This window comes from Polypterus senegalus, chromosome 10, assembly GCF_016835505.1.
Source record: "Polypterus senegalus isolate Bchr_013 chromosome 10, ASM1683550v1, whole genome shotgun sequence".
Lineage (NCBI taxonomy): Eukaryota > Metazoa > Chordata > Cladistia > Polypteriformes > Polypteridae > Polypterus > Polypterus senegalus.
This window is the reverse complement of record NC_053163.1, coordinates 75,693,415-75,717,986: the sequence shown is the minus strand read 5'-3', so window position 1 is coordinate 75,717,986 and position 24,572 is coordinate 75,693,415. Positions and strand designations below refer to the sequence as shown.

Below are 24,572 nucleotides of genomic sequence, written 5' to 3'. Positions count from 1 at the left end.
TACCAGCTTTCTTACAATATCGGTAATACCAAGAAAGGCGGTACTACACTCAGGCATAACGGCAAGTAGGTAATTACTTCAGATAGCACAATAATGCATGATAAAACCAGGGTAAAAACTTCATTGAAAAATGTCTCATAGTGTTGATACACCACTTCATCACACATGTTGAAAAGAAAATCAGCAGAGGTCATGTCTAGAAATGCTTTTGTGTTTATTCAGACACACACATCCACGACATTGGTACTTCCCCCCCACCCCATGGAATTAATTCAGAAACAGATTTGTGCTTTGTACTTCAAAAGTGAAATAATGTCACCAATCAAATAAAGTGTAATTGTTTAACTTGTATTATAACACATTTATTTGTAAGAGGAGATGAAAAGATAATGGAAAAATCACTTTTAAATAGTGTTCTAGACAGCCCCAATAAATGAATGGAGGCTTCACATTCATTCTCCAATTGTAATGAGTACTTCTATAGATGTCCATCAGCCCAAGCATCTGCCCATTTTCTAACCAGTGTTTACCGTTTGGAGTTGTACCAGGGTTCAACTCACACGCATCCACAGTTATGCATATAGGACTGGGGGCTAACTGCCAGTGTCAACATCAACTGTAGGAAGTAACCAAAGGTACAAAATTCAAACAATGTTGCGATTTGGGTTGTCTACACCAGCAATAACATGAGCTGCTCCATTTGTTAATACCAAAATAATATTTATTTAGTGTTTCAATGCCTCAAAGGACAATGCATATCTCCCTATTAATACAACATGTACTGTGTTAACGGAGATGTTTAATCACTGAAACAAGCAGTCAGCAGGACAACCAATACAGCATACTTCACTGGTTAATACAAACCTGCAAACACTAAATTTATGTCATTTGTTTGGCTTTTGGAGGCAAACTAACATTCATTAGTATAACCCATAAGAGAAAGCACATCATATGTTTGAATGGTACGTTGAAGAATGTAATGCTATCTCACAATTACAAACTTGTAGAGTACAGAGTGGCTGCTATGGGGTATCACTGAGCACCAAACCCAAAACCCAACTTTGGTTTAACCAAAGCTTATATTTATATGCAAGCAGTACCTCTGACAGGTTACTTTTCCTTAGTAGTGCACAGTATAGTATAATATAATACACATTTTCTTTTCTCCTCCACTCTTCCCAGGTGAGTGTTACCCAGCTAAGCTCCTTTGCAGTATCCAACTCCCCAGGTAAAGCGGAGGGCTCTCTTTCAAACCCAACCATGGAGTATACTTCCAATGCCCAAATCACTGCCCCATGGAAGCACTTCCTGAATCACCCTGCAACAGGGCATTCATTTCCCAATAGTTCTCCCTGGCTGTCCCCACAAAAACTAATAGGGCAGCCATTCAGGTTCACCTCAAGGGATGCTGCATCCCAATGTGCAGGAGATCGACCAGAGTTCACTGACAAATCAGACTTTATAAGCATTTTGTTACAAAAACAGCTTTAAAGAGATGGTTTAAATGGAAACATCTGGAATTATCTTGTAGTTCACTAATTTCGAAGTGCATGTGTACTAATATTTAAATTTTTATATTTAATATGGATTTTAAGTATTTCTTTTCAGCAACTGGACAGAAAATGTAAGAGAATAAATTTAGAAAGTGGAGATACTAAGATAAATCAGGTAGTTTATTATATATTTCCCAAGCCTGTTTAATCCAATTCAGGGTTGCAATGAATTAAAGGCAATCAAAATGGAAAGAACTGTCAGAATAACAACAGCATTTAGTCTTATACAGTATATGTTAACAAACCATAAAAACATTCTTTTCCAACTAAATTTGCACCTTACAAACTCTACTTCTATTTAATTGTAGCTTTATGGTTTTCATAATAAACAGCTAAAATAGACACATACACTTTCTTAAGAAGCAGGAAATGTAAACATAAATATGAATCCTTTACAGCACAGACACATGAAACTCCCATACAAGCTCAATTAGTCAAAGCAGACTGGTTTAGATTCACCAATTCCCAATGTAGGAGAAAACTAGGGTGGTCAGAAAAAAAAAAAACAATGGTGACATAAAAAGAATATGCAGACTCTGCTGGGATTGTACCTGGAGCTGTAATATTATATGAAGCACATTTGATCATGGGCAAATAACTTTTTTTTTCTCTTCAGAACAAACAATGGAAAAATTAAAATAACAGAACAGTAAAATAAGTTTTAGTAATTATGTTGCATTTTTCATTTCCAACCTAATTTCTCAGTTTACAGAGCTAATGAATTCTCAGTCATCCTAAAAAAAATACACAGTCCATCTTCGCAATTATCCTGCAGCCCATAACATAAAACACTTCCTGATTTATGTAATATGGACTAGTGGCATGGACCTCTGTATTAATAAAAACATTTGGACATATAATTCTTCAACATCTCAATTCTATCACAGATTCTGTCCAAGACCTGCATCAATTTGTTTATTGTGAGAACACATCACAAGAAAATGCTGTTGACATGGCTCTTTAAATCTTTTCATAGTGCATCCAATTTATGGATTTGAGTTTATCATTAATTACAATCATACCAAAGCCTCTCTATAGGAAACTCCACAATATGGACTTGGATTATGTGACATGCGCCTGGATATGTGATTTTCTAAGAAACAGACTTCAATCAGTGAAGCAGGGCAAGTTTACGAGTCCCTATTCACTAGCAGAGGGTTCCCCTGGGGTGCATTGTCTTTCCTATCCATTCCTCTCCTATATAGCAATGAATGCTCCTTCACCAATCCTTCTACACACCTACTTAAGTTTGCTGATGACATCATACCAGATGGAAATGAATCGGTTGTCTTGTCAGATTTCCCTCAACAACCAGGACTTCAATATTCTGAAAACAGTGGAAAGGATTGTAAACTTTGACATACACACATCATTCTTCTCCTGCGCCCCAGTTATGAATAAAGTCACCAACAAGAGTGTTTAATCATTTTAATTTTTTGGTAATATGACACATCATGTATATCAGGATAAAACATCAAAAATGATCAAAATCACTTTTTTTTCTTTAGCAAATAAAAAAGTTAAGTGTTTCCAAATCATTGCTGGTCTCATTTGAAACAGTAGGTACCAAACACATCCTTACCTTCCTCCATAACAGTCTGGCTTGTCAGTGCATATGGTTTATTCAAAACAAACTGCAGTGTGTTATTTTGACAGCAGAAAGGCTGCAGGCCTGGAACTGAACTCTTTTAATGACACATAAACACCTTAAGTCAGTAAATGAGCAGGCAGTATAACCAAAAATCACACCTACCCAGGTAACCATCTCTTTCAATTATTACCATCACAAAAGTACAGTGGTACCTCGGTATACGTCTGCTTTGGAATAAGTCCAACTTGGTATATGTCCTGTTTAGAGGCGAAATATTTTGCTTGGTATACGACCTTTGTTTGGAATACGTGTTTGGAATAAGTTTTAACCTGTGCAGTAATCCCTCGCTATATCGCGCTTCGACTTTCGCAGCTTCACTCTATCGTGGATTTTATATGAAAGCATAACTAAATATATGACGCGGATTTTTCGCTGCTTCGTGGGTTCTGTGGACAATGTGTCTTTTTACTTCCTGTACATGCTTCCTCAGTTGGTTTGCCCAGTTGATTTCATACAAGGGACGCTATTGGCAGATGACTGAGAAGCTAACCAATCAGAGCACGCAGTTAAGTTCCTGTGTGCTGAATGCAGTGTTAACCAGGAAGTCTCGTCTCGCTCATTCAGCATTAACGTGTTTCGCTGTGTGAAGAGTTACCTTTTGTGCTCTTTTGTGTTTATCTTTGTGCATAGTCAAGCCCTTCATTATGGCTCCAAAACGATCTGCTACTGCTTCAGGGGCCGTGCCCAAGTACAAACGGAAGATGTTAATGATTGCCGAAAAGGTAAACGTTTTGGATTTGTTGAAGGCTACGATTCTTTTTATTTAAAAAGTAGGAAAGGAATATAAGATCTATGGCCGCAGTGTCCTTTTAACCAGGGTGCAAAACGAGTTGTAAGTGGATGTAATAAGGCAGTAGTCTGGATGGAATCTGCTTTAGGGATTTGGATTGAAGACTGCCAGAAGAAGAACAAGGGCAGTGCTTCACAATCGCCTGAAGAGGCTCCTTTGGAAGAGGTGTAACGCTCTCCTTTGTTGTGCAGTAAAATTAAACTCATTGTTATTGGACAAGTCATTTTCATTTACTTCATCTAATTGCTTTTGTATTTATGTATTTTAGTATTAAGCAGTGTTTAAATTATTTTATATAACCCCATCAATGTATAATATGCCAATAACAATAGGATTTTTTTTTCATGGGAACGAATTAATCATTTTCCCATTATTTCTTATGGGAAAAATCCGTTTGGTAGAAGTCCAAGGATCTGGAACGGATTAAGGACGTATACCAAGGTACCACTGTAGTACCATTCACTCGGAGCAAAATCCACATGCCAAATAAAACATTTCTCTCCACACTGATTCATATCTGCATTCCTGAAATTTCCAAAAAACTACCATAAAACCTAAATTACTGAATGGTTACTTTTAACAACTTCTATGATACAGGACACAAGTGCAATTCCATACAATGTCAAATTATGGTATACATTTGTGTTCTTGTATACTACTATCATTTTCTTTGTTTTGTTGTGATAATATCACTATTGTTAATTATACCTACAGCTGAAACACCTTGAATAATTCCAAGTATTTATATTGCCTATTAAAATAAAAGTTCAAGTTTGCATTTTGACTGTAGAAGTAAGCTTAAAAAAATGTATGTAAAACATGAACCTAAAAACTTCACACAAATGGTACTATAGTTATAAAGAGATTAGAAGCTCAGGGGCCAAAAGACTGCAATGCTACATGCCACAATTCATCTACAAATATATGCCACACTCCCTGGTGACTCGTCACAAGCACCAGATCACTGGAGTCAACAAGGCACAATCTGGCAACATAAACTGGCAGTTGTCATTAATTACATAGAGAAAAGCATTTGGATGTTTGACTGCTAACAATGTACTGAGAATTTTTCAAACTTGTAGGCCACTTACTACAGAGACAAAGGTGTGATCCAAGTGGTTAACCACTTCTTTCACCCACCTTTTCCATACCTACAGTTTATTTCTCAATTTGCTGCTTGTTTATAAGTAGCAGTAGATTCCAATCACACTAACTGCTTTGGAACAGGAAGACATCATGGCTTAAGGGGTTGTGGCTGGGCTGGTTGAAAGTATACTGCAACGAAAAACAACCAACACTTCTCAGGATTTTAATGATTACCTTTTCTTAACATTTGTTTTCGAGTTAGAATTTTGAAAAACACCAGTCTTGTACAGTGAAAAACTATGCACATGGAGAACAAGATCAGCATAACCCCAGGTGATCTGTGCAAGTGGGTTGTGTAGCTCAGACTGACATTAGAACATTCACACAATTTTGATGAGAAAATTCCATTCAGCCAAACAAGCTACTAATTATATTAACAACATTTCTCTAAAATGACATCAAGTAGAGTTTTGAAAGTCCCTAAAGTACTAGTATATACCACAATTCTTGGTAACTAATGCCATATATCTGTGGTTCTCTATGTGAAGAAACTGATGATTTTCTTGATTTTTTTTTTTTTTTGAGTAATATCAAGGATTCATTGTACTACTAGCCTTCATATCTTCTCCATTTGCTAAACTAAATAGGCTCATCTGCTTCAAACTTTCATCACAGTCATGGCTCACTGTCTTGGAATCAGTCTAGTTGTACATCTTTGTATTTTCTCTAGCACTACTGTCTTTATACTAATATGGAAAGCAAAACTGCATCCTGTGCTCAAAATGATGCCTCAATAGTATATTACTGTACAGGTATATAGCTTAATCATAACCTACCTTGATTTATACTCCACATGCTGAGCCATATAAGTTAACATCCTGCTAGTCTTCTTAATCACTTCTGTGCTCGGTCTGGATGTAGAAACTAAAGACTCTACAGCAATTTCTTAGTTATTCTTATAAGATGTACTCTCAAGATTAGAACCTCCAATTTAGGGCTGAGACGATGGTTGATGACAGTGTCGATTAGCAGTCTACATTGTTAATGTGAATAAAAATCAATGATGGACCAAACATTTCCAGAAATTTTTTCAAAGTGTCACACCTCAGCCAACACATTTTTTTTAATTCGCACATATCACAAGAAAGCTGTCCAGCACTCATGAGGTCTGTCACACCACTTCTTTTGTTCTGAATCAGATTAATTTCTCCGTTTCAATTTCCAGTTAGCTGGATTGCATTTGCAAACTTTCAAGCAAACTAATCATATCAATAAACACCCCAAGGCCATGTCATGAGTTTCTTTCATTGGGCAGAAACATATTTTACAGGGAAAATATGTCATGAAGGGTCAACAATTGTGTTTGCGCAGCTCTGCGATTTCCCCAATTATATGGAATATTTACCAAACACGACTGTCTGAGCAAAACACGTATTATCATGCAAGTGGAAGACTACTGGCAAATTATGCATTGCTATGCCTGGTATAAAAAGGACAGGTTTGAAATTGCAAAGTGTACAAAAAAAAAAAAAAAAAAAAAAAGCCAGATCTGTTGGAAAGAATGTGCTTTGGTTTTATGACAATAGACATAGCAGGCAGGTTTCATTTAAAACGTACAATGTTCAGTATTTACTTCCAGTAGGCACCCTATAAACATAAAACCTTAATTTAACTTCTCTCAAATAACACGTTTACTGTCTTAATTCTTGCATATATTTTGTTAATAATGTTAATTTTGAATTGTTTGATTAACATTTGCTACATATGTACATATCACCTTTGAGCACCACTTTCACAGTACAAGATTAGGGACTTTGCCACATTACAATGTGTTTTGATCAACTGGATCACAGAGAAATTACAACTACTGTATTTTCTGATCACACACAGGAGAGAAGCAGTGAGCCTAACCAGGTGCTTGGCTTGCTCTGATTGACTGGTATTTGCGTCATTTTATGTGAATTGTGTTACATTTGTACATACGTGCATTTTTATTTGTACATCTATATAGTTTAAAAATGTTCCATGTTAATTCTCAACACATTATGCTGTAAATGAGATTCCCGATTACTGACAGTGGACGCTGACCATGACTACAACAGCATGCACAATTTCATCCACCATGCACAGTATTTCATGTAGTTAGTCGGATCTGTCACATGTCAGATCACATTTATACCTCGTGCAAACTGCTCCATGGCTCACTCGGTACTGCACAAAGACCACTACTTAAAAAAGGGTCTCAGTACAGTCATTTTGGTTTGTGCCAGGGAGCAACTAGCTTCTCAAATCTACCAAAACAAAACAGGCTTTTAAGAAAATCACATCAGAGTTACAAAAACTGGTCCAAACAAACCAGTTGTGAAAATGCCTATACTCACAGGTAGAGACATGTAAATTGAAGCTCCAGCAAAAGCTGTGTAGACACTATATACAGTGAGTGAGTAGAGATTCGTCATCCACAAGCATCTCTTCACCCATCCACCAAATAAACAAGCAGCCTGCACAGGCTATGACATCGTACATTATTGGTGTTTTGAAATGACAGTGCTACTCTCTTTTGTATTGCACATAATATCACATTCTTGTTTCTTACAAATAATACTTTACATTTATTTACAAAAATATGACAAATTGTGAATACAGTAATCTCTCGCTATATCGCGCTTCGACTTTCGCGGCTTCACTCGATCGCGGATTTTAAATGTAAGCATATCTAAATATACTGCTCAAAAGAATTAAAGGAACACTTTTTAATCAGAGTATAGCATAAAGTCAATGAAACTTATGGGATATTAATCTGGTCAGTTAAGTAGCAGAAGGGGTTGTTAATCCGTTTCAGCTGCTGTGGTGTTAATGAAATTAACAACAGATGCACTAAATGGGCAACAATGAGATGACCCCCAAAACAGGAATGGTTTAACAGGTGGAGGCCACTGACATTTTTCCCTCCTCATCTTTTCTGACTGTTTCTTCACTAGTTTTGCATTTGGCTACAGTCAGTGTCACTACTGGTAGCATGAGGCGATACCTGGACCCTACAGAGGTTGCACAGGTAGTCCAACTTCTCCAGGATGGCACATCAATACGTGTCATTGCCAGAAGGTTTGCTGTGTCTCCCTGCACAGTCTCAAGGGCATGGAGGAGATTCTAGGAGACAAGCAGTTACTCTAGGAGAGCTGGAGAGGGCCATAGAAGGTCCATAACCCATCAGCAGGACCAGTATCTGCTCCTTTGGGCAAGGAGGAACAGGATGAGCACTGCCAGAGCCCTACAAAATGACCTCCAGCAGGCCACTGGTGTGAATGTCTCTGACCAAACAACCAGAAAGACTTCATGAGGGTGACCCAAGGGCCCCATGTCCTCTAATGGGCCCTGAGCTCACTGCCCAGCAGCATGCAGCTCGATTGGCATTCGCCATAGTATACCAGAATTGGCAGATGCACCACTGGTGCCCTGTGCTTTTTACAGATGAGAGCAGGTTCACCCTGAGCACGTGACAGAAGTGAAAGGGTCTGGAGAAGCCATGGAGACCATTATGCTGCCTGTAACATCATTCAGCATGAGCAGTTTGGTGGTGGGTTAATGATTGTCTGGGGAGGCATATCCATGGAGGGTCACACAGACCGCTACAGGCTTGACAAAGGCACCTTGGCTGCCATTAGGTATCAGGATGAAATCTTTGGACCCATTGTCAGACCCTATGCTGGTACAGTGGCTCCTGGTGCACGACAATTCCTGGCCTCATGTGGTGAGAGTATGCAGGCAGTTCCTGGAGGATGAAGGAATTGATACCATTGACTGGCCACCACACTTTCCTGACCTAAATCCAATAGAACACCTCTGGGACATTATGTTTTGGTCCATCCAATGCCACCAGGTTGCACCTCAGACTGTCCAGGAGCTCAGTGATGCCCTGGTCCAGATCTGGGAGGAGATCCTCCACAACACCATCTGTCATCTCATTAGAAGCATGCACCGATGCTGTCAGGCATGTATACAAGAACACAGGGGCCATACAAAGTGCTGCGTACAATTTTGAGTTGCTGCAATTAAATTTTGGCAAAATGGACTAGCCTGACACATAATTTTTTCACTCTGATTTTTGGGGCGTCTTTGAATTCAGGGCTCTGTAGGTTGATCATTTTCATTTCCATCAAATGATGTGGCATCCTTTCATTCCTAACACATTACCCAGTCTATATCATATCCCGGAGGATTTCTTTTTCCCATTGAGATCTGATGTGTTTTAAAAGTGTTCCTTTAATTTTTTTGAGCAGTTTATATATCACAGATTTTTCGCTGGTTTGCAGATTTCTGCGGATAATGGGTCTTTTAATTTATGGTACATGCTTCCTCAGTTTGTTTGCCCAGTTGATTTCATACAAGGGACGCTATTGGTGGATGGCTTAGAAGATACCCAGTCAGAGCATGTATTACATATTAACTAAAACTCCTCAATGATACAAGATATGCTTCCCGTGCGGCGTTTGATTGTTTGCTTTTCTCTGTCTCTCTCACTCTTTTTGATATTCTCTGCGCCTGACGGAGGGGGTGTGAGCAGAGGGGCTGTTTGCACAGAGGCTGTTTGCCTAGAGGATACGGACGCTCCTCTACAAAATGACGCTTTATTAAGCGCTGCTTAAAAGCACGTATTGATTTTTTGATTGTTTGCTTTTATCTCGCTCACTCTCTGTGACATTCTCTGCTCCTGACGGCGCTCCTTTGAAGAGAAGATATGTTTGCATTCTTTTAACTGTGAGAGAGAACTGTCATCTCTGTCTTGTTAATGGAGCACAGTTTACACTTTTGACTAAAGGGTGTTATTACATGTGTAGAGGGCTCTAATAATGTTAACAGTGTGGGAGAGTTTATAAGGGCTGAAAATATATAAAAATAACCATACAAACATATGGTTTCTACTTCGCGGATTTTCATCTATCGCGGGGGGTTCTGGAATGCAGCCCCCGTGATCAAGGAAGGATTACTGTACAGAACAAGAATGGGTACAGGGTTCGAGACATGTAAGCGAAAACTGTGAGGCTGAACTAAGCAATGTGCCACCATACTGCCCACTCCTAAATTATATACAGACAAGTGTTTAAAAATTAACATTCTTGCCTATACCTAATTAACTTATTTTGATTTTTTAAACTGACGATACTGTTATTGTTATGCTGGAAAATAGTACCTTCAAAGCAGAGTTGCAAATGTTTGAAATAGTAGTGGGTTGCACTCTGATGTTTGTGCTTAATTCATCAAGAGAGACCAAGGTACTCTGATGATCGTCAAGGGGGGAAACTGGTGTGTCATGAATATAATTTCAAAGGAAAATTGGGTTGCAAAACACCACTTTACAGGACAAGTCTAGTATTTTTAAAGTCAAAGTTATTTCTTCAAAGTTGTTGTACAAATAAATAAGAAACATACATTTGTGTTCTAAAGTGAAACATTTTTTGATAAATTTTAAGAATATCTTGTTTGTTCTTCCCATGGTCCATAGGTGAATGAAAGAGCTTTAAAACTTTCCAAATACATCCATTTTGCATAAGAAAAGGTTTCTATTTAAGAAAACATGTCTTCTGCTTTTACGAGGCATCATTATGATAACAAAAGGAAATAATTATGTTATCACAGATTCTTAAAAGTATTTTTCTCGAGGTAAGAATACATTTTGTGTTTGCTTGTCTGTAACTGTCAAGTAACAGCATAGTGAAAACAGCATTTGTTTCATTGTATAGTACTTTGTACAAATAACAAGAAATCTGATGTGAACTGATCACACCACATTGTATTTTTATAAAAGACTTACATTTTTGAAAAAGCCAAGTTATCTGCAAAATAAAAAAAGAACACGGAAAAGGCAGAGTGTCCAATAGACCAATGTGAAGCACCAAAAAACAATTACTGGCTTTTTTAAAATGTATGATGAGCCAGGATAATTTTGCACAATGTGTTTCGAGCCAGTAAACTCACTGACACATTTATTCCAAACAGTCCATAATACATATGGAGAAAGACCCTGCACTTGAGAAGCAAAAATGAATGCTCTGTGCAACCCTTCTGCTTATGCTAAACTGTGGTAAACTTACTAAACTTCAGTCTGACTAAATAAACTTATGTTGCTGCCTTTTGCCCAATTTTCGCTGGCACAAGCTCCACCTGCCCAGCAACTCTGCAAGATGGATGGATAGATGAATGAATGCTTGTAACATGCGCTTAGTTCCTGTCACTTGATTGTGTGCACTCTCTCACTGAAGCACACACATTCATTATCAATCAAGTGGCACCAGACAGTATCTCTGAAAAAGCAATAAGCCTCCATATATTTAAAGAATATAACCAAGCGTAAAAGTGCCCTTTTTAGTTGTCATTGTCTAGTTGTCTACAGAACGTAGGCAGGAATTCACAACTGGGCATCAACATTAATAATGCGAACAACATCATGTCACAATGAGTTTCTGAGGTGATTCCATACCATTCTGCAGTGAGGACAGTTTCCCAGGGGGCTAAATTGGTGCCATGGAAGAAGACAAACAGCGTAGTTGGTGAAATTAAGGGCATATCCAGTCTCCTTTTAAAATGGCTGAATTTCACAACAATGGTTTTTTTTTTGCCTTTTAAAATCTTAAAACAACATGGACACACAGTTTTGTAATGTGAGTGTAATCTCAAAATGCGGATTAATACTCAATTCCATTTTTCAAGTCAAAAATGTTATCAAGCACTAAGTTTTACGGTTTTTATTTAACATGAGTAGACCCTAGTATACATAAGCTCCATTTTAAAACACAAGAGTGGGGGTAGTTATTTTTTTATATTTATAAAAAAATGTTTCACTTTGGAACACAATTTACGATATATATTTGTCCTGTTTGCCTCCAAATGTTTCTGTAAGATTCAAAATGCATCTGCTGCTATCATTTTAATTAGACTTTGCCCATCTTCCCTTGTGTAAAAAAAATTTAAAAAAAACACGTGGATAAAGAAAATTTACTTGACTAATATGGGAGACCAGCTTCACGCAGAGGAAAATGAGTTTTTCCTCCAGCTGCTTCATAACATTAACTCACAAACTGAACAAGTATAATAAATCTGGGGAAGGACTACATCAATTACAGAAGAATGACCCGTTTTCAGTTTGCTTCTTATATAATAAAAGTCTACCTTACATAAATATACACATAGGGATACATCGTTTTGAGCTGAAACATTCTTTTAAGAAGTGAAAATGTCAGTGACAACTGGTATAATTGTATCGAAACGACGAACTATAGATGATTTAAGTAACCTTCCATGCCATCATGAATACAGTATGTATTTACATCGACGCTGGTGGTTACCCTATGGCATAAACAGCAAGGTGCAAAACTACTGTACAAATATCGCGGTGCAGTGCTACATGTTGTGTGGCGCAAATTTCATCTCACATTCTGCTAACACAATCGATTACTTTAAAGGAACAGTAAGAGGTTTTCGTGACTCTTGCCAGACGCCTGTCGGAGTATCAAGAGTTGCTCAAAGTAAAAAACACGCATCGCAAAACAAGAAATGACAGAACTCCTTACATCCGACTCTGCAGCGTTTCAGATGTAATGACAGAAGGCTGCAAGCTAACCTTGGATACAAGTTAACTTCACGGCCTTGCCACAAAACGTTGAATATGTTATAACTAAATATTAACTGTATAACTATATATAATTATAATAAATATTTCAATACGTTTCTGAGTACGGAATCCTGGAAATGTCACCACTTCAATAGAACTGGTGATAATCACAATGTGGGAAATTCTCTTAACAGATCGACCTGGCACATTATTGCTCAAGTAAAACTCCACGTTACTGGATCTTAATCCGATCGAAAAAACACGTTTGCGATCACAATCAAAAAGACCTTATCCTTACCGTTGGGCTTTCGGCCCCACGGAGTGAAGGACCTGGCCAGTGGAGCCAGCTTCTGCCACGTCGCCCTACACTTCAACATTCTGCAGACTCTTTTCTAACGTGCCCTACGTTCAGAGAGAACCATTCAGTAGGACACACAAGCCAGGCAGCAGCAGTCAACGAAGCCCGCCTCTCGCCGTGGTTAACCTTAGAAGAATCTCCACCCTCAGAGACAGTGCTGTATCCTAATTGGTGACGGCATGTTACAAATGTCTCCTCAGATTGCTTTACTTCATTATCACTCAGAGTTACTAACGGTTGCTTCGTCTTGATTGGATAGATTTTTTAAGACTTGCAACCTTTACCCTCTAAGGTTCCCGCCTACGAATTTAGAGGTCATCCGTTGTCAATCAAATGATTTACTTAACGAAGGTCAATGCGCATCCAATCCACTACCTTAAAAAATGCACGTGGCTCTTTCATGTCTAGTTATTGGCTAAAAAAGTCATCACTTAATTTATAGGCGGATCAATAACCCGGAATATTTCATTGAATGTCACATGGGAAATTGTGACGGTTTCTGTAGTATGCCTTTGAGTTTTATGTATACTTTAGTATCACTGTGAAACTTTAGATAATTTAATTCCTCGAAATGTATCTCTGGAAGCGTGTGGACCAAATCACAAGTTGTCTTTTGCTAGTGTATATGTAGTTTTATTTCCAGGTTAAACAAAGAAATAGGTTTTTGTAAACGCACGTTCATTATAAATGTATGGACATCAAAGTTTTGTTCAGTTATTTGTTTTATCCAGCGATGTTTTCGAGGTTTATTTTGCACTATGTCCGTTTTAGAAAAGAGTTTTGCAGCTTTAAACTTTCAACCTTTACATCTTCTCGAATTCCGTGTATTGAGAAAAAGTCTGCCAGCGGTGAATGCGTAAGCCAGCGAACTTGGGAAAGTCAAGTCCCTTTTCGATGCCTGGGTACCAGCGTTTCACACAACGAAAAATATTACCTCACAACTCCGATCTTTTACGTCAACGCCGGGCCACACATTGGTCATCTGTATTCGGCGGTTCTTGCGGATTGTCTCTGTCGCTATAAACGTTTACGTGGCTTCAAGTCCAAATTTTCCACAGGTAATCTGTTACTATCCTTCCATTTTTCCATGTTATACGTATCTTACTACGGCTGTTTATAAATTGAATCACCCTAAATGTTTAGCAGATCTTTGATCATTAACGGTGGGTCATAGTCAGATAGATGAGGTTCATTTCATTGAGAGGTCTATGCCTCTACTACCATGCAAATGTCTGGATACACCCACATGTTTTAATGCATTGATACCTTTTTTTATCAAGATACCATTAAGTAAATATTAAGGTACTCGTCTGTCATAAGCCCGCCACAGGCAGGAGAAAAACGTAATCTTTTTTTACTTTCGTTTATTTACAAAACAATAAAAATAGTAGAATCTGATTTTCAATTACTTTTGAACTATCACTACTATCGCGAAGTTTCTAATGTCGATAAGTATAACATCGAATGGGGCATCGCCGTTGAGCTTTGTTCCGCACAGGAATTCGCACAACGGAGAAGCGCTATCTGGGGTTAGTTGCGGGGTTATAACACGAGTGCAGATTTGAAAATGCAGACAATACTTTATTAGTGCGGCTAATGGCTGTTACAGTTTGAAAAGAGTAATTTATTATTCACCTATCACTGACATATTTTCAGCAGCCATTCATCCATGATTAGTTATGCATAAATATAAATTGGTTGTTAGAGAAACTTGTAATTGTATTAGCAACAATAAACGCTGCTATTCATTTGGGTTGAAAGGTACTGACATTCCTACAGTTCAAAAAAGGTTAAAAAAATATCCACAATGGTCTACTCTTTATGTGCTTCTGTGTGTGTTTTTTCATGGAACAGACTGCCTAGAATCTGAGGCTTTCATACAAAAGTGCCTGTTGCACTTCTTGAGAGAAGAGAAAGCCCCTGATGCACAACTGCACTACATTAGTGTCTGTAGTTTGAGAAACAAGCTCTTTGCTAGCCCTCCGCTGGCATCTTAATTAAATACACACCAAATATCAGTGTCATCTGCAAAAAAAAAATATATATGAATACAGTATGCTAACTATAATGCACGTTTCCAGTCATCATCTATCCAAAGTATGTGTTAGGCATAGTTTGTGTTCTTTTTATTTGGCGGTTTCAGTTATGGCAATTCTTCGAAACTCTGTTTCAGTGTCCAGCATCCTGGAGTCATTGTGTCTGTATTGCAGGTGACACTAGTGTTTGGCATGTATTTAAAAAAGCCAACTGAGGATGTGTAAAGCTTTGTTTTTCAGACTACAGACTTTGAAGTCCTTATCTGCTTATGCTGTTGTGCACCTGAGCCTTCTCCTTTTTCGTTCTTGGTTAGATCCAGTTTTCCCTCTTCCCTCAACACAGTAATAGACACTTTTGTGTGAAATGTTAAGTTCCATGGCAGTCTACTGCTTGGAATATCATTCAGTTTTCAAGAAAAATAGACATTTTTTCTTGAAGAAACCGTTCCTTTTTGGCCATTTTTGAACCCCAGGATGACCTGTAGGAATGCCACTTTATTCGGAGTAACATATTTCAGTGATGCTAATACAACTGCAATGGTTTCTGTAATAACCAATTAGCATTTATCCATGACAAATTAAAGATGAGCTAAGCAAGTTTACCATTAGGATACTGAAGGAGTGGCTGCTGAAAATGGGGTTTTGCAGTCAATAATAAATTAAAAATTAGTTGTTTCAAGCATTAATTGCTCACTAGAAACACTAGTCTTGGTTATATTTTTAAGTGTTATCTTGATATAAAAATGTCAATTTCTATCAAAAACATGAAAGTGTCTGATGATGTACAAACTTTTGAGTGGTAGTGTACTTGTGTATTGGCACTACAAAGACTCACTTCAGTCTACACATCTCTCTGACACTGTGCATCTTCAGCCAACATTATTCAGTAGATGTGTTAAGAAACACTACTCGGGCTTCTTTATGCCAAGAGCAATAGAAGTTCATAATGCTTCACTGTTAATGCTCTTTTTTATATTTAGCAACATCTGAAGTTTTCTTTCTTTTTAGTTATTCTGGTGTATTTGAGAGGGTGGTGGTTGTTTTTAGAATAAGTTTATTTTGCTTTTGTAAAAAGCTAAATTTCGATCTGGGTCCAGGTAGTGTACTTTTTATCTACAGTATCTATCTATCTATCTATCTATCTATCTATCTATCTATCTATCCTTTAGAGAGTTAGATGCACACATTGTTATGTATGTGACTCAGACTTGGAATTGTATATTTTTAAAATCGATGTTTGCTCAGTGTCCCTAGCAACAATGACGTGATGAGAAAATAATAGTATAAAATGAAGCAATTTGCAGTGTCCAAGAATGAGTGTCACTGTTTCTGTCCAAGAAGCAAACTAGCATGCTGTGGCCAACCTGAATAAAGCTGCAAAAGTTGGGGCTGGTACAAATGTCCCTTTACCCCTTCCACTGGATCAGACGATTGATTGTGAAAAGCATGTTTATTTTAGTAGTAAAACAAAGGTGTGCATTAGTCAGAGATAGTATTATGATATTAGGCTCTCATAGAAAGTATGGCTGGGGTGCCAGTTCTTCATAATCTGCTTCTACTGTGGCAGATTAGAGTCACATATTAGTATCTTCAGGTGATAAAACTTTAAGGCACTGTGTTAGCCCAGTCTTAAACTGTGGTATCATTCTATTAAGGTACTGACTCCATGCTTGTGCAATGGCCTGCTGAATTAAATGGACATTTTTTTCCAACTCCAAGAACTCTTAATACTGTGTTTTAATTTTTGACTGATAAAATGTGTATAACATATTGCTTACCTGATGTTAGAGAATAATTTTTGGTATTTTTCAAGTCAGTTATTTCTTCACAAATGTAGTATATGAATTAGCCATGTGAAATTCTTTTCTACAGTTAAGTTCTTCCTATAAATTAAAAAAAAAAAATCTTCTCCTCACTTGTGCTTTATAATGGAAGCTACTGCGGCATCACCAGAAAATAAAAGCTTAAAAACTTAACTAATACATCCAATACAGGTTGTCAAGTATTGATCCCCATCTTGTGATTACACACATGTGGTAAAATACTTCATGCATGCCATTTTTGAACAAAAACACCAATACAGTATTATGAGATTCAGCCTTTTTAAAAAGGCGACTTGTATGCATGCCATCTTAGCATTTGTTTTCTTTCAGAATAACCCCAAAGGAAGTGTGATTTGCTTTTGAAAGACCAAATAATAGTAAACCTTTCATGCCACATAGCTGATTTTTTTCATTTATTTCCATATTTATGTGAGGACTCCCACAAGTGATTAGAAAACATATCCTCACCATAAGAAAAAACAGTACCTGGAATATAGGATAAAATGATTATTTCCAGGTACCTTTTGTTGTCACAAACATGCATCAAACACAGCATGTTTTCTCATATCAAAATTTTTGCTGCTTCATTGGTGAATTTTTAGTCTTTTATTTTCCAGTGACTCCCCATGGCCCATTAGTCTTTATTGTAAAGCATCCATGAGGGCAAGATATTTTTTTTAATTTATAGAAAACACTTAACTTCAGTATACAATTTTACATGGCAAATGCATATATACTATTCTTGTGAAGGAATAGCTTTGACTTGAAAAATACCATACTCATCATTTTAAAAAATAAGTTAGCAATAAGATACAATATGATTCTGAAATGCTTTATTAAATACTAAAGAATAACAGTTCAGACAACTATTTTAACATTAAAAAACGGGTTCAAAATATTTCTTTCATTTTAATATACAGGAACAGATGAGCATGGCTTGAAAATACAACAAGCTGCAGCAGATGCGGGGAAAGACCCATTGGTGTTTTGTACAGAGGTGTCTGAATCATTTAAAGATTTGTTCAAGACTTTCAACATTTCCTATACAGATTATGTAAGAACAACTGAAGAGAGACATCTGAGAGCCGTTTCACACTTTTGGAAGATCCTGTTTGATAATGGTTTCATTTATAAAGGATCTTACCAAGGCTGGTATTCCATTCCTGATGAAAGTTTCCTCACAGAATCCCAGGTTACCAGTAGTCATGATAAAAATGGAAATCCAATCAAGGTTTCATTGGACAGTGGTCATCAGGTACAAAAAATATTTTTTTTTTTTTTTTTTGTCCAAGATACCTGTTAGCACAAGGCACAAGGCAGGTGCCATCCTTGCATCGCTTTCAATGATTCGGAAATATGTGTCTTTGGAATGGATGAGGTAATTAGGATAACAAAAGAAATCACACACAGAGAAAGTTGTAAAAAGCAAACTATTTAGACACTAGTTGGCCAGAGAATTGAACCCAGGTCCTTTTGGCTGTGATGCTGCATAGTTATTCACTAGTGTTGTATATTTGATTATGTACTACTGCATTGCATGTAATTGTAAATGACAGCAATAGGGTGGTTTCCTGGTCTTAATATTATCTAGTCAAGTAAATAGACATTGAGTCAGAATTATCACCTAGTAACTAAACTACTAAATATAGTGTTATAATATTATAACATAGCATTATAAAACCTACTTAATCCTGGTCAGGATGCATAAGGAGTCAGAGCCTATTCCAGCAGCACTGGGCACAAGGCAGGAGGCACCGCTAGACAGGGCAATAAAATGTTATGTTTTGTTTAAATAAAGAATGCAAGCCATTTCAAATAGATTTAGTTAGAGGACAACTGTGCATCGCGTCAATTAGTCTTATATCTTTGAAAGCATCCATACCACCTATTTCAAAATAAGCAATCTAGCAGAAGTTAAGCCTGTTTTGACCCAGGCAATACTTGAATGGGAGAACATCTAGGAGAAGCTTGGGTGTTACTGCTGGTAGAGAGGTTGGTGAGGCCTTTGGGTGTGCTCACCCTGTGTTCCGTATGCGGAGCAGTGACAGTAACACTGTGCTGTAAGTATTGTAGAGGTTCCTGACTTTCTGTGGTCATCAAAGATCCCTGGGCATCTTTCAAAAAGAGTATGGTGTTTCCCAATATCCTAGCTAAATTTCACAGCCCAGCCTGGTCATTCTGGCCTCCTGTCTTTAACTGACTATCTCTCTCTCACTAATGTTTTTTGAACATACTGGCACTGAAGTGGCTGCCATTTCATCATCTAGATGGATCCTAAACATTGGCTGTGATTGAAGTGGTTTCCCATTATGTATTTAATGTGCTTTGAGTAAATTACAAATGTCATTAATTAATTATTGACTGAGTAACTCCAAAAAAATTCCAACAGCAGATGTTTATCCATTCCATTTACATATACTTTACTTCAGTCATATTCCTCTTAAAGAGGAAATTACATTTTGTTACATATGGGAGGATTTTGGTAATAATGTAAATGTTTAAATTAAACTCTGTATAATTAAATGTTTGTTTGCTCACATGAGACCCCCAAATCTGCCTAAATTGATTGTAAACATATCTGCCTATTGTAATACAGAAGAGAATTTTACGTATGAAATAGATTCTTCATTTATCAGAAGGAAAAACAATGGCACTGGTTAATCTTGCCAATGCATTGTCAACTGCTACTATTGCAGTCTCCTTAACACTCAAATTTGCTCCATCTCGTGAGACGTCTCCCTGTTTTCTCCTGGTTTGTCAGATGGTCTGCCTTTTAATGGGAACACTTACTATAAATAAACCAGAGGTGGAGCCAGGGTGTAGATGCATATAAGAACAAACTAATAAAACGTTGACTTCACAAAGAGCCTTTCCTTGGAAGGCAAAAATAGTCACTAACATGGTGCCAGTTTATTGCAGGCACGACTTGTGCACACACTCATATGTAAAGAAAGGGCTAATTTAATATAGCCATTTTACCTAATTTGCCTGTCTTGGGGGATGCGAGAGGTCCGCACAGGCATAAATTCATAATGTGCAATGACTGGCTGCTACGGAATTTCCAAGGATGTAGCACTATCCACTGTGTCACCATTCCACCCTGTCATGTAACAGCATTATATAAATATGCATGCTGTAATAATAATATTTTTATGGCCACACTCACGGTTTTGCACTATGGCTGATCTTTCAGGACCATCCGACCAAAAAGCCGTAAGCATTCTGACTACATGGTTATCAACATACTTTGATAGCATCATCTGGGTGCTTAATTTACCAGGACATCAGAATTTTTACTTGTGTTTAATCTCAACAGATTTTACAGCCACAAGCTTAGATGAACTAATGCACCAAACGTGTAACCTCTATTTCTAAAAATGCCTATGAAAACATAGGGTTCTGACATGGAGGATGCACTTTTCATACCAAATAGTTATAATAACTATAATAACAAATTGGTTATTGCGCAGACTGGAAAAAATTAAGTTGTGCAAGGTTGCATTATATTCATGGGACTAATTTTTTCTAGATAAAGACTATAACATAACCCTAGTATAAGGCTGCACAGTTCAAAATAAAATAACAAAATTATTGAAATGTGCAAACAGCAAATAGTTTATAATAAGTAAATGGTTTTAAAATTTATTGATACCAGTTTCAGTAACTCTAAATAAGCAGAAAATTAATTTTTCAGAACAATAAATAAGCAGACAACTGTGTTTAATTATAAATTTTAATTATGTGAATTGTAATCACAATTAAATGTTTATCATCCATGGGGGGAAAAAAAACCTCCTTATTCATACATAAATCATTATAAATGTAGACAAATTCACACCAATGCAGAATTTAGTTTTAATCTCTGGTAAACATTTTGAGCTGTTCACTCCGTTATCATTTAGTCCTTTTCCAGTTGTAGTTTAGAGCCGTGGGGACTGAAACACGGTATTAGAGAAAGGTTTATTTTTAGTGAAAATAGTAACGCTGATTATATCTTAACAGGTGGAGTGGATGAAAGAGGAAAATTATATGTTCCGTCTCTCAGAATTTAGAATCCCTTTGCTTCACTGGCTCCAGGAACATCCCAGAGTCATTCAGCCAGAAAGGTTCTATCATATTGTCCTCCGTTGGCTTGAGGAAGACCTTCCAGACCTTTCTGTATCTCGCCAAAGAAGTCGTCTAAACTGGGGTATCAAAGTTCCTGGAGATCCTGAGCAAACTATTTATGTTTGGCTTGATGCTTTGGTAAATTACCTCACTGTAGCTGGATATCCTGAAGAACATGAAGACTGGAGTCGGGTAACTTATCATGTGGTAGGCAAAGACATTCTAAAGTTCCATGCTATCTACTGGCCAGCTTTTTTAATAGCATCTGGCTTACCTCTCCCTCAGGCAATATATGTGCATTCTCACTGGACAGCTAATGGACTAAAAATGTCTAAAAGTCTAGGGAATGTAGTCAACCCACATGAAAAGTCCCAAAGGTTTACAGTTGATGGTCTAAGATATTTTCTTCTAAGACAGGGAGTCCCAGATACAGACTGTGACTATTATGATGATAAGATGGTCAAGCTGCTTAATTCTGAGCTCGCTGATTCTTTAGGGGGCCTTTTAAACCGTTGCACAGCTGTTAATATGAATCCTGAACAAACATATCCTTCGTTTTGTACCACCTGCTTCCCTGAACTTACATCAACTGGTTCATCTAACAGAAGGTCTTCCATGGAGGATTACCACCTTATAAAACTTGTGTCTTGTCTTCCAGCAGAGGTGGAGCATCACTTTGAAAATTTCAGAATTTATAAAGGACTGGAGGCCATCAATCAGTGCGTGAGACTAACCAATGGATTTGTCCAGAGACATGCCCCATGGAAGCTTAACAGAAATGATGAGCATGACCTTCGTTGGCTCAACACCATTTTGCATGTTTCTTTGGAGTGTTTACGTGTGTTTGGGATTTTGTTGCAGCCAGTCATTCCTGTGTTGGCTGATAGACTATTAGACAGGCTCTCTGTAGAAAGTAGTGAAAGAACCTGGGATGATCTCGCATTTCTAAGAAAGTATAGGGGGGGCTACTGTCCCTTTGAAGGACGTGCTTTGGGTCCAGATACTGGAGTGCTTTTCTGTCGGCTGGACAAATTAGAAGCCATGAAAACATCCATGAGAAGTAAAAAGTACTGATTGGATATATACTGTAGTCATTGAATTTTTTACAACCAGTTTACATTCATTTTTTTGTTAATATAGTACAGTCTTAAATACACAATGGAAGTCTGAAACTTGAAAGAGAATGACCAAGGAGTCATGCTGGACTTAACACTGTCATATAGAATTGGGAATCCTGTCAATATAGAGCACTCTGGGAGGCAAAACAGTAGAGCTGGTTATACTGTTGACTCCTGAAAATGTACTAAAATACATATAGTTATACAGTGGCTAAAGAAATGTTTTCGATGCAATGGGTTAAAAAATCTTAAATATATTTGCTAAAAGATAAGTAAAATCAGTGTCTAGCAGAATGGTAAGATTGTTCTGAAATATTGACAGAGCGTTCATGTCCAATCCATGCCTTGAAATGTTTCTAGTGACATTGCTGGCTTACCAAATTCACAGAAATTATATAGTGTTTACAACTTTAAGCGGTAATTACAGTCTCCTAACCCCAGGAGGTTTTGATTTCAATAGACAGCCTAATGGTTAGCTTGCATTCCACTTCATATTGGTAACGGGTTGCTGTTGAAAACAGCAAAGTATACATAATGAAACAAAAAATTAAAATGAACTGGGCGGATTGGAGTTTTATGGGTTCAGAGAATGACTGAACAGTTTGTTGACTCCTTGGAAAAGACACCCTTAGGATGACTGCTGGCATTTTAAGGCTAAGGTAAAGGGTAATTTAATATCTTTGTAGTCCTTTTACCACACAACGTCACATAGTCATCAACACCCTGGCCCACCTACCATACCTCAACCTGCATCAATGTCGCTTACTGCTGTTTTTGTACCAATACACTGTCTGCAGTGAATTTACTAGTGTCTCTGAATCCGGAATAATAGCAAAACAACAGACATGAGGGGAAAGGTGTACTTTTTAGGCAAAATAAAGAAAGCCGAGAGGGTTTGGACCAAGGAGTAAAAAATACAAAATAAACAAAATGGAACACAAGATGCTGCTGCCTGTCTGGGACTTCCTCTGTGTACCAGGATAATGCTGGCCCCATTTCCAACCTCCTATACTATTTAAACACTCCTTCTTCTCACACCCTAACACTTTATATTCTAGCCTGAATATTTATGCTAATCAGGTGTTTTCTGCAGACTCTACACTCAGACCCTAGTGGTGAGGCTGATTTGGGCGGAGGTCTCTTCTGGATAAGCCTGAAATTGCCTCTAGGACCATGGGCAGTTTTCCTAAAGTCCTGAGGCCACCCTGAACCTTCATTTAAAGTCCCAGGCCTCAAAGGCAAAACTTGGCCTGTTCAGTATATGAAACAGCACTGCCCTTCCAAGACAATGTGCCCACTAGTGTCCAGGAAAGGTTCCTGTCACTGACATTTCTCCCTTAGCCTCCTTTTCCTTGTTCTCCCATCTCTTCTGAAAACTATTAAAAGATTGAGGGTGAGGTGTTCTCTGCATTGAGTTCAGATTCAGAGTATCATTTGCTCCAGCTTTGCATGCTTCTCTTATTGTAGGTTTCTCCATTTGATTTGTTCATTATTTCCTCACAATCATAATTTATTCATTTTGCCCATGAAACTGCATTGTAAAGTGAGGCATATTTTATACATTTTAAAAAATAACTACCTTAGTCTTTAGTTTTATATTGGAGCTTACGGGTATCGGTGTCCCATTGTAAAAAAAAATGCTTTAAAACTTACCAAATATGTCAATTTGTCAAGCTAAAAATGTTTTGAGTATTGATTTGCATCTTAAAGACTGCACGCATATTGCAAAACTGTGATTCCATGTCATTTTAAAGAAGGAAAAATATTGTTGTGAGGTTCAGCCATTGTTTAAAGGGGTCCAGCTGTGCTCTTCACTATGCTGTTCATTTTCCTCTTCGGCACATTTCAGAGCTGGGGTTGTGCATTCACCTGAAAAAGTTTTTGCCAAGTGCTATTATTGACATTGAATATTGATGTCCAAATGTGAATTGCTGTCTCTGTTCTGTAGATAGAACCTAGACAATAATAACTGAAAAAAGTCACATGCTACTGTTTTTTATATTGTTCCACTACATGAAATCTTATTTCGCAAAGATACATCCTACTGCCACTGGACTGATAATGTATGAGTTTGCTTCAGTGTGAAAGAATATTGACCATGCATGTAGCATGCAGTCAAGTTACAAGAACTGAGCAGACATTACAGGCATCCACCCATCCTTCTTCCTAACCCACTTATCTAGGGCAGGGTCCCAAGACAACTGGAGCCTATCCTAGCAAGCATCGGGTACAAGACAGGATCAGTACTTGGACAGCGTACAAGTCCCTCACAGGATGAATACTTACACACACTCACTAGGGCCTGTTTATCAACACCACTTATGTTTGATCAGGTTCAAGTTTGGTAAATTTAGTAAGGATACTTTACTATAGGCAGAATGGTAGGGCAGAGCTGTCACTCCTGCCTCACAGTGCCAGGCTCTATATGGAGATTGTATGTT

The 24,572-nt window shown here is 37.6% G+C and overlaps 2 protein-coding genes across 3 annotated transcripts in view; one reads left to right on the top strand and one right to left on the bottom strand.

Annotated features, from left to right (window-relative positions):
* The window catches only part of aifm1 (apoptosis inducing factor mitochondrion associated 1), a 69,242-nt gene extending 56,023 nt beyond the window's left edge, over positions 1 to 13,219 (bottom strand). The window contains exon 1 of one of the 2 annotated variants that reach the window (XM_039765991.1): positions 12,988 to 13,219. In XM_039765991.1, the coding sequence (XP_039621925.1) occupies positions 12,988 to 13,066 (79 nt within the window). In that variant the 5' untranslated portion in view covers positions 13,067 to 13,219. The remainder of the gene's footprint in view (positions 1 to 12,987) is intronic. The other variant, XM_039765992.1, reaches the window with a different exon arrangement.
* A 296-nt stretch (positions 13,220 to 13,515) lies between these two features.
* mars2 (methionyl-tRNA synthetase 2, mitochondrial) lies at positions 13,516 to 22,094 on the top strand. Its single transcript, XM_039765990.1, has 3 exons — positions 13,516 to 14,105; positions 17,827 to 18,161; positions 20,909 to 22,094. The coding sequence occupies exons 1-3, from the start codon at positions 13,739 to 13,741 to the stop codon at positions 22,085 to 22,087; spliced, it is 1,881 nt and encodes a 626-aa protein (XP_039621924.1). The 5' UTR covers positions 13,516 to 13,738; the 3' UTR covers positions 22,088 to 22,094.
* The last annotated feature ends 2,478 nt before the right edge of the window (positions 22,095 to 24,572 follow it).

Excerpts from the sequence above, each read along its gene's own strand:
- mars2 (XM_039765990.1), top strand. The coding sequence starts at position 13,739 with ATGGACATCAAAGTTTTGTTCAGTTATTTGTTTTATCCAGCGATGTTT. Across the intron at positions 14,106-17,826 it reads CAAGTCCAAATTTTCCACAG|GAACAGATGAGCATGGCTTG; the intron begins GTAATCTGTTAC and ends TTTAATATACAG. Across the intron at positions 18,162-20,908 it reads CATTGGACAGTGGTCATCAG|GTGGAGTGGATGAAAGAGGA; the intron begins GTACAAAAAATA and ends ATATCTTAACAG.